We start from the raw sequence: 10,863 nt of genomic DNA, 5'->3' as shown, positions 1-10,863 counted from the left end.
CTGGAGGGTTCTTTTTTTTTTTTCTCTCCAAACATGTCCCTCCCATCTTAGCATCATCTGTGCAATTCCTCCAGCTGCTCCTATACATGGTATGACCTTTTTCCCCCCCCTTCCCTCGCTCCCCCCCCTCCAGCCCCCCCCAACCCTGCTTCCTTTCCTGCCCAGTGCAGGGGGTCTAGGGCCAATCGGCTCCTCCAGATGATCAAATGTCACTATAAGTTGAGAGCTGCATCACCTTGGGTCGCTCGCAGATCCCAGCCTGCCTGTCTCCTTCAGCAGGGAGCTCAGCGCTTCTCTCTGTTCCACCCAGGTAAGTGGGAGCCCTGGAGAGGGATGCTGCCGGGGAGGGTAAAACCACAAAGGGGCTGAGACTTGCTTTGAATGGAGCAGCATCAGGGTAGGGTTAGGGTCCACAGGATCCAAGATGCAGCACAGAATCCTAAAGAAAAAGAACTTTTCCCTCCTGGCTTTTGCTGGATATCGCTTGAAGCTCATGTCACTCACAGAGATTTGGGTGCTCTGAACTCTCAAGGACCAGTGGTGGGAGAAAAGACCCTTCCAAAACCAAGCCTGGGGCTGGGAATGAAGTGGCATCTCTTGGGGCATTCAGGAAAGCTCCATCCAGCAGCAGGAAGAAGTGCTGACCTTCCCTCCCCTGGCACCCAGAGAAAGGGATGGTTGAGGCAGGAGGGATGAAGGGAAGGACCATCAGGGAGCTGCCAGCAGACAAGGAGGGCTGCTGGGTGTGGGGCTAGAGGGAGACCTGCGAAACATGAATGTGATTGTGGAAAACTGCCCCCTCCCACGGAAAACAAAAAAACTGGGAGAGACTCCCCCTGTGCACACAGAGAGGTAGGAGGAGAGGGTTAAATTCAGAGTGGTGATGAGATGCTCACTGCATGCATGGCTTGAAACCTCTGCACTTTGCTGGCCTGACCACCTAGTGCGGGTGAATCCCCGCTTTGTGTGGGGGGGCATATCCCCCCACCAGCTGCACCTGCCCTGTGGGGCAGCGCTCCTTGCTGTTGGGGGGGGTATCCTGCAAAGGCAGGAGTGTCACCAGCACAAGTGGTTTTGATGCCAGCAATTTGGGTGGGAGCCGTGTCACTGGCATGGGGGAGCTCCAGCGAGGCTGTAGGCGATTGCTGGGGCAGGCAGATGTTCCTTGTGGGTGCAAGAGCAGGGGAAAGGCAGGGGCTAAAAGCTAAACATGGTGATTGACTTTTAGTCCTCTGTCTCAGCCTTGTTGTTCCTAGCAAACCCCATGCAGGGATTTGACAGATCATATCACCCTGAAGGCAAGGATAAAGGGCACATTTTGGGGCAGGGAATAGGGATTTTGCTTTGCGATGGTGGAGTGCTTGGGTCCCGCCACCTGGTTTCAGCAGCAGTGCTGCGGTGGGCTCTTCGGTCTCCAGCCCCCAGGGAGAGAAAAATTTTCTGCTGGAAACTGCCAAACAGTTCAGAAACAAAGGGAGGATGCAGAGGGACAGAAGATATAAATATTTTTAAAAGTATCTGCATATGCTTTTTATATAGAAAAATATATGTATATCTTTAATAGATATATTATAATACAATACATATTTTTAAAAATATGTATGTATGTATATAAAAAAATAGATGCACTGGGCTTGCAGCGGCTCCTGCTGGGAAAGCATGGCCATGTGGTGCTTGGTGGATCGTACCGCTAGTCCTCGCCTGATAGCTGTCCCTGCCAGGTCCCATTGCCCGTGCATGGCCATGTCTGTCCTCCCCCCTTTCTGTTTAGCTCTTGCTACCTTGGCTCCCTTGTATGGCCTGGCTTGGGAGGGGATGACTGACGGGCGGGTTATTTCCAGGGATGGCCCGGAGGTGCAAGGCAGCCCATTCCCCCTCCCGGGTGCATTCTCAGCTGCTAAGAAGCTTCTTGGGATGTGCTGGCTCTGCTCTTTCAGCCAAGGGCAGGAGCATTTGGGGCCAAAAGGGACGTGGTGTTCCTGCCCACCTGAGGCTGAAGAGGATCGGGGTATTTGTCCTTCCAGCCGTGACCCGCTTAGCTTGAACAAAATGCAAAAAATAACCTTTGCTTTTGTCTTTAAGGGGTGGGAGCAGGCAAGAAGTTTTTGGTCTGGCAAACTTTTCCCATGTGTTTTGATTTCCTTCCAAATGGTGGGCAGTATTAACTAATTGATTTTATTACATCCTTAAACCTCAGTCAAGACCAGATCCCATTTTTCTGCCACTGTACAAACAAAACCCAGTTATTGCCTTAAGGTGCTAACAGCCTTAATCTTAGGCTGCATTTGCTGTGCGTAAAGTAATTTTTACCAAAGGGTAATCCCGAGCCAGCTGGAGACTCTCCATTGCCTTCAGCGAACTTAATCCTAATGGCAAAAAATACCGCTCTTAGTGGATTGCTTTCTTTATTGCCTTTTGGATGTAAATATGGTTTGGTTTTGTTGGCTGCTTTGACGACAGAGTTAGCTACATGGGCAGTTCTGGGCATCAAAGAGCCTTTCTCGTCTCAGATGGCTGTTGCTATGATGGTCTGTGTTTTGCCCCTGGCTTCGAGGGACCAGATGGCTTTTGAATGCCATGAAGTGGACGGACACCTTGTTCTTCCTGAGGCGAGACCTTTTTGGCTTTCCAGCCAGGGCAGTGGCAGTCAGCTACAGCCTTAAATGCCGGCTCCTCCTGACAAAGCAACCAAACCTGGCTGAACGTTTGGCCCTTGCAAGGCTGAAATCTGTACCTCCCCCTGGATTTTTTTTTTTGTCCCCCCCTGCCCTAGCCTGTGGGGTTTCTGCGTCTGGCTCATCTCTGCACAGAGTCTGCCAACGCACTTGTTATTAATTCATTTTATCTGGGGCCCAGAAACCCCCTCAGGGTTGGGGTCTTACGGTGTCAGGGATGCTGGCATTCTCGCTCAGCTTTTATAGCACACGGACAGATGCCATGTGAAATCCCATTCGCATTTGCAGCGCTTGGATTAACAAATATGGAAGGGTGTAGGGGAACAGGCAATGTGACAACCTTGGACATCGGCAAGATGTCCTTAGAGCTAAATTGGAGACTAGATGAGCTCATTCCAATAACCGTTAATGGAAAGCCTGATTGCAAAGACTCCCATTGACTTCAATTGCCTTGGAAAGAACAGCATGCACTGCGTTACGTGCCTATCCTACACCCAACAGACGTTTGTTCTCTGTATGCATGTGCAGGGCTTTCGAGCTGATTTCTCGTCTAGCATTGAGCAGTATTACTCTTCATGCCACTGGAGTGAGAGGGAAGAAGACTTTAGACCAAAGCCCTTTAAAAGTCCTCTTTTTTCCCCTCCACCTTGGGAAGAAGGAAATCTGGGTTTATAAATTAAAGGCAGAATCTGTGGGAGGACTGGCCATTGCCCTGAGTCTTTAGAGATCATGTGTTTTGGAAGAAGCCAACAGCTGGGCATCTGGCAAGTTCCCTCTATGGGCTTTTGCCAGGAGCCAGGAGAAGCTCTGCTGTCCTGCTGCATAAACCAACATACTGCCAAGCATTATTACTAATACCTTGAATAACTTTTGGAGGCTGAAATGAGATTGCAAACCTATTATACTGCTAGCCACTGCACAGATAGCAAGTGGAAGTCTTTATCCTAAAGATTTGATTATCTAGTTAAAAAAGACGAGGGGAGAGAGACCAGAGGTGTTGTAGCATCCAAATAAGTAACAGGAGAAGCAGCAAGAATTGATGCACCAGAAAAACCTTTTGAAGAGCTGAAATTCCTCCCAAACATGAAATTCTTCCCAGATTCCTCCTGCCTGGTGGGGTTAGAGTTCCCAAAGTATTCCTTGGAGTGGCTGTTGCACTGCAGGAGGAGACAATCACAGTTACCAAGTTAAAAGCAGCCTGGGACCAAGAGATCGCTGAACCCAAACCTCATGCGTCCTAGCAGTAGATGATCCTCTGTCCAGCTACTCAGATCAGGTCATAACACAACCGTTGCTGGCACTACTTCCAGGGCAATGCTGAATTTCAGAAAGAGGATAAATAAGGAACTAGAAGAAAAAATGCTGGCTGTTTATCGCTGCTTAGAACATGGGGATTTTAAATGTTGTTGGTGTTAACACGTGGTGCCCAGGGTCATTACTGGGGAATGGAGAAGATCCCTTATAGGGCAGGGTTGGAGCCTATGGGATTACTGCCTTCCTCTGAAATAGAAAGCTGCTGAGCTGCAGTTGTTCCTTTTGAACCTAAGTCAGCCCACCTGCTCCTTCAAGACATCTCTCATATATCAGCTGAGTAATGAAGTCATGAAAATCACGGTTAGGGTTTCCCAGCAAGGAGGAGCCTGGCTTTCTAATTTAAGACCCACCGCAGATTTGGTGGAAGTTTCAGGAGCCCTTCCCCACCTCCTCCCCTCAGCCTCAGGGCAGCTGATGCTTTTAGGAGAACCATGGCATTGCACTGCTGCCATCACCAAACCTGGTGCAGCGTGCAATGTTACCATGATGCTCCTCAAACAGCAGCGTCGCTCCCTCTGACTCCGGCTGAGGTTCCGATACACACATTCGGGGGTCCAGCAAAGATCAGCAGAGTGGCCGAATCCAGCCCTCGCGCTTCCCTGGCTGCAGCTCTCCCTGCACACAGCCCCGACTCAGGCTGTGCAGAAATGCAAGCCATGACAGCGCTGTGGGCGGGTTCACTTCTGCCCTGCGGTGCGAGGATTGGTTGTAATAAATGCAACTGGTTATACCAGTAGGAATTGCCTAACCAGGCATTTGGCCAGTTCTCATCCTAAACTAATCAACAGATAATTGTTCATTCATTCATCAGCTGTATAAGCCAGACACTACTACTTAAGGCACTTTTGGGTGCTGACAAATAGTTTTCTCTGGATATACTGGTAGTTTCAGTTATTTCTTTTTTAGCTCCGACTAATGCTTTGGAGCTTGCGGTAGTGAAACAGAAGGAAAAATTTCTCTGATCTTGCTGGAGTGATGGAAATGTCAGATGGGTGCGACAGGACACCCATCTCCCTGAGCTTTGGAGGTTTTGTAACTAAAAGCCAGATTGAGGGAGCATGTCTTTCCAGATAATCTTTTCGTCTTCCCCTCTCCTTCTCTGACCTGGCTGGCAAAGGTCTGTGCTGCCCCCAAAATGGCAGTGTTGGGGGGGCATTGGCTGCTGTGTGGGAAAGCAGGTGCCTGGCTTTTTTTCATCCTCAAATGTCAACCCATCTGCTTCTGCCTTGGCATTTTCTAGGAGGTGCTCCCAGTAATAACACCTTCTCCCCCTACCCCCACCCCCCCTTTTTTTCCCTTCTTTTCATCTTTTGTCTAGAAACTCGCTGCCAACATGTCTGATACCGAGGAAGTGTAAGTAGAGAGAAAGCCGCCTGCATGTTCGTCTGTTCAACTTGGCTCCGCGCAGTGCAGCAAAGGCATCCTGCGGGGAGGAGAGGCTGGGTGCCGCTCCGTGCATGGCCCGAAGCTCCCCGAGGCAGTGGGGAAGGGGCACCTTGGATTTTGGGTGTCAAAGGGTCCATCAAAGTTCACCTGACACCCTCCCTGTCCAACACGGGATGCCCTCCAAACACCTCCACCCAGCTCGGCCTGTCCTCCATGGCCCTGGCACTGCATCTGGAGGAGGGGGAATCAAGCACGCAGTGCGGCTAGCCACTTTCTGCCCTGGTTTAACAAATCTAGAGTAATACGACCAAATCCAATGGGGTCATTTGACATTTATGCATCAGTAGGTACAGAGGGGAGATTTAGAGCAACCATAGGATCAGACGCATCATGGACTGACCTGCAGTGGTCACTTAGTCCCCTCTCTGCTACAAGGCAGGCTCAGCTCAACCTGTGTCATTTTGTCCAGCCTGCTCTTAAAAATTTTTTTCCAAAGATGAGATTTAGTACTTTTTTCAAGCAATCTCTAACACCTCCCTTGTTTAGGGTCTGGCCCCAGGGCTGCTCTGGGCTTTGGTTTTCATGCAAGTGATGGCAGAGCAGGAGAGGCTGGCGAGTGGGGGCAAGGAATGGGAACAGACTGCAGGACTGATGTTGCTACAGCCACAGGATAAACATTGAGCAGCATCTGGCTTATCCCAATTTTTTCTTAGACAGCCCTAGGGTTCAGGGAGCCTGTATAGCATGCCTGGGTTGGTGTGGGCCGTCGGCTACAGGCTGGCTCACCTGGCACACCGGGGCTGAGGTCCAGCTTCATCAGCCTCTGCTCAGCGCTTATGTGTAGGTATCATGTTATAGCCCTGTGGCAGCAGGATTATTCCTGGGTATGGATCCATACGCACAATCAGAATGAGGAACACTATTCAAAATAAAACCCAAACCCAGTCACTTTACTAATCTTAAACCCAAATGGCTCCCAGAAGAGTAGATGGAGACTGGGGGAAAGAAGAAACAACAGTCTTTAAACAACACTGCATTGGGTTGCTTCAGTATATGATTTAAAGCTTGCCAGTAATATGGAGTGGAAGGAATATTTATCTAGTTTCAATAACCTTTTTTCCTCTCTCACAGGGAGCAAGGAGAGGGTAAGTCTTAAATCTGTCTCTAATTGCTTCCTTGCAAGACTGCAACATTCGCTGGCCACGTCTGTCTTCTCCTTTCTGCCCATTGTTGATATTTTAACAAGAAGTGCTGGTACGGTTAGACAAACTTGAAGTCTCTTTTTTTGCGTGTCTGTGTCTGACTGTCACCAGCTTCTGGTGATTTTGCGCTACTTGTAGCCCCAAATTGCTGTCGTGGTTGTGGGGGATGCTGCTGGTTTTTGTAGGGGCACTGCCATCTGCTGGCAATTTATTTTGCAACTTTCGTATACATAATATTTTCTGGTTTAAAGCATAGAAACTCATAATATATACAAGTGATATACATAGAAATAAATTTGTTTTCTTTGCTGCTTTTTCTTATACTTGGAGGGAGGCCCTCTCTGCCACCTCTTCCCTTCTAACTGACATGTATGCCTGAGTTCCCATTGCCCAAGAAAAAAATTCAATGTAAATTGCTCTCCTCCCCTTTTATACCTCCTCTTTTTTCTCAAAGTAATTTTATTTACTATTTTACTTGCTGACTTGGAAGTGGCCTCTCAGAGGCCCCATCTTGCCTGGCATCCCTGTGAGCGCAAAGGGCTCTGCCATGGGTAACATCCTACCACTGTGTCAAAGCTGATGGTTGATTTGTCTGCTTTTTTTTCCTCTCCCCTATTTCAATGCAGAGGAATATGAAGAAGAAGGTAACAAAAATCCTTGGAATGTAATTTATTTTTCTTTGATTCTTGGTCCTGCTTTTTTCTTGTCTGTATTTCACCCTTCTCTTTGGCGCTTGCCACTAAAGGTGATCTGAAACACTTGATCAGTAAATCAGTCAGAAACCTTAAAACCGGCCAGGTTGGGGCCGTGATGTGCCAAGCCTTCACATCACGTGAAATGCAGTATTTGTATGAGCCGTAGGGGATGGCTGTAAAGCTGGGAGCTAACCTGTCCATAAACTCAGCATGTTTTAGAGCAGGGACCAGTGCAGAGCCCGTACAACGTATCATTGGTGAAATCCTGCCGTTCTCGTTTTGGCAGTGTCCATGTATTGAGTTTAAACTTTGAAAAGAAGAGCAGGTTGCCCAGCTCCTGAGGAGCACTGCTGAGGATGGTAAATGGGAGGCAGAGAACCGATTGGCAAAGATGAAGTTTTTTAATACGCTTTTAGCTGGCAAAAGGTGATTTGACAAGCTGCGAGAGACAGAGCGCGGATCTGGAAAGATGGAGCATGAAATGCCTTTCTTACCCAAGTTGTTTCAGCTTTTGTGGGCAGCAGGAAGAGGAAGATTTTGAAGATGTATTGGTGTCTTTGCTGGGCACTTTTGACACGTTGGCTTCAGTTCAGGCAAGCGTAGCTGCTTATTGTCATCCTCCGTTTTCCCAGCGTGTCTGGGACAGAGGTGAGGGTCAAACTCTGGGCTTTCTCCCAGGATTTGCCCTTAGAGTCCAAGACATCTTCTAAGGGATCAACAGTGAAACCCTTTACTGGAAGGTGGAATATTTGCACGTGGAAGGTATGAGACCAGCTCTGAGACAGAGATATGCCCCTGTGCAGAAATGTCCATCTTGGGGATTTTATACAGAGCAGGTTTATTTTGGTCATGGATTCCCCCAAATTGCTGCAACTGGCTAATTCTCACTAGTGGTGGTGGGAACAGAGGTGCGACTGTGGCCGTGCTCAGGGTAGTTCCTGCCCTAAGGTATGTTATCTTTATGTCTCTGATTCCACCAGCATTGCTTCCAAGTGGATCAAGGGCTCAAAAAAAACAAAAACAGAGATGCCAAATGGGTTGTAGAGGTGCCTTCAGTCATCATCGTGTCTCCAGTCCTGCCCAGAGGGGCAGAGCCAGGGAGATGAAGGTGGTATTCATGCTCCATCCTTCATGCCTTGTCAAATGTCCAAAGAGTAAGCAAAGGGTGTTGCTCCTACAGACAAGCCTTCCTAAAAGGAGAAGCATTTCTTCTTGCCTTTCTCCTTCCTTCCCTAACTGTCTCCTTTTGGAAACCCAAATGATTAATATGAATTTAATGATTAATATGCAATTAATAGGCAGGTGACTTCCTATTTTTTTTAATCTGCATGACCATCTCCTGTGAGGTGTATCTTCTTGCTCTCCACTTTTGCCTGACCTTTGTGTTATCTTCCAAAGTAATCCATTTCCTTTCCATATAACTTCTCTCCATCACTTTCTAACCACATTTTTCTCCAGGCCTGAGCTCACCTCTGTACCAGTTTCTAACAGTTTTCTGTTTTCATTTTCCTGCTTGCTGTTGCTTCTTGTTCCATGACACTTGCCACCCGCAGCTCAGGAAGAAGGTATGTGACATGGCTTCTGCTTTCTTTCTCTCTCAATGTGGAGGAAGAATGTGTGAGAAGGAATCCAGAGCAAACAGTTCACACCCAGTGGCCAGGACTTGGTCCTGAACCGTAAACATCAATGTAATGATGGACATTGATGTCACTTATTGAGCTGGTAGGAAATTGGGCCTATTTTTTTTGTTCAAAAAAATAAACCAAACCATTTTTATATATAAATACATGCATATATAAAAACCAATATAATATATATAATACACACACACACATATATATAATTCTTATATATATATACACACACGTATGTGTGTATATGTATATGCATATGTGTACATGGAAACAAATCTATATATATTTGTTTTGACCTACCATTTCTATTGAACTGCTTGCCTTTTTTTTTGGTCACAGTGGTGTCAAGACCCTTCCTTTCTCTCCTGAAGTTTAGATTTTTTTTAAAAGGGAAGGGAACACTCTGCAATATTTATATCCATCTTTTGAAATTCAGGAATTAATTTCTTTGAAATTTCAAAAATTGATAAATGTTGGTGAAAATTTTTCAGCATTTGAGAAAAAGATTTAAAAAACCCCCAAGAAATGCAGCCATTTTATTTTTGATTAAAAATTTACTGAAAGTCAGTTTTAGCAAATTTCAGCCAGGTCTACTAAAGAATAAAATATTGGATGCTTTTTTTAATGTGGTTTTCATTTGTGGTCACATTCCCATATTTCAGTAAGATTTATAACCCCATAATATGCCCATAAAAGTGTTATTTTTAATTCTCTCTCACCCTGTAATTCCATCATCGTGTATTCTTACCCATAATGGCCTGGGAGCTTGGCAAACCTCAAGAATGTTCCAATAAGATATTTCTTGTTTTAATTTTCTCCTCCCATTCTCTTTGCTGCCGTTTCCCACCCGCAGAAGAGGTTCAAGAAGAAGGTACGTGAAACAGCTTCTCAGCCCCCCTCTTTCCCACAGCAGGGCTCGGTGCCGCTGCGCGCCTCGGTTTTGCAAGGTGGTAGAAGAAAACAAGAGGCAAGAAAAAGATGCTGGGACAGACGATCTGCAGGCTTGTCCCTTGCACATGGTGCCCCATATCCTCGTGTATCTGTGCAGACACCTCCACTTGGGGTTTTGGGGAGGGAGCGGCAGGGGAAACGCGGATACCACCCCTCATCCAAGCCACAGCAGGCTCCGAGGCTGATTTTTAGCCCCAGGTGCTTGTAACGCCCGCCGTGGAATAACTGGGGTCTGGCTATAAAGTTTTCTATCAGATGTCAACTGGTTTCTCCTACGTAGCTTGGCAGATAATGATCAGATGGATTTTGAAATCAAAATCCATCTGTGGTAAGGTATATATGTAGCCATATATTACATAGTACATATTCTATAATATGTAATATTATATATAGTATATTGTATATATTATAAGTTTATAGACTATAATATATAATATTATATATAATATGAATAATAATACTGCAGAACGCAGATCTTATTAATTATATCTGTGTAGATGCTGGCAAGTAACACCAGCAGGCTCCCTGCATTGCATGTGGCATTTGCAAAGTGGGACAGGCAGGGCAGAAGAGGGAATGGAACAGAAACCCACCCTTTGCACTTGAGAGGTTTGGGATGTGGTGCTCCGGGTAGGAGGAGCCAAAGGGTGTGTTGGTTCCGCATTTGCAAAGCTTTGTGCTACGGGCACATTTGAAATAAGGGTAAACCTGTTTATAGGTTAAACTATAAACCATGGGAGACCCGCTCTGAGAGATTTGCAGGGTTTTTACAGCATCCAGGTCCTGAAGGTTTTACATTTCTTGTACCTGTGCGTGCTTTGGTTGCCTGTCTCCACTTCATCTCCTCCTGTTTCTCTATTTCATACCCTCTGTGTTTTTGTAGACCCCTCTGTTGCATTCACACACCCTTTAATCTAACTGTTCTCATTTTCCATCTTGTTGCTCTTGCTCCCTACCACATCCCACCTGACGAAGCTCATGAACCAGGTATGTGCCATTGCCTTCT

General features: G+C 46.7%; 1 protein-coding gene across 1 annotated transcript in view; it reads left to right on the top strand.

Annotated features, from left to right (window-relative positions):
- Nucleotides 1-10,863, top strand: part of TNNT3 (troponin T3, fast skeletal type) — a 36,589-nt gene that overhangs the window by 4,948 nt on the left and 20,778 nt on the right. The window contains exons 2-6 of the mRNA XM_054826472.1: nt 220-310; nt 5,308-5,342; nt 6,507-6,629; nt 7,204-7,221; nt 9,760-9,777. Of these exons, the coding sequence (XP_054682447.1) occupies nt 220-310; nt 5,308-5,342; nt 6,507-6,629; nt 7,204-7,221; nt 9,760-9,777 (285 nt within the window). The remainder of the gene's footprint in view (nt 1-219; nt 311-5,307; nt 5,343-6,506; nt 6,630-7,203; nt 7,222-9,759; nt 9,778-10,863) is intronic.

Source organism: Grus americana, chromosome 5, assembly GCF_028858705.1.
Source record: "Grus americana isolate bGruAme1 chromosome 5, bGruAme1.mat, whole genome shotgun sequence".
Classification (NCBI taxonomy): domain Eukaryota; kingdom Metazoa; phylum Chordata; class Aves; order Gruiformes; family Gruidae; genus Grus; species Grus americana.
Note: the sequence above shows the minus strand (reverse complement) of the source record. Positions and strands in the feature narration are given on the sequence as shown.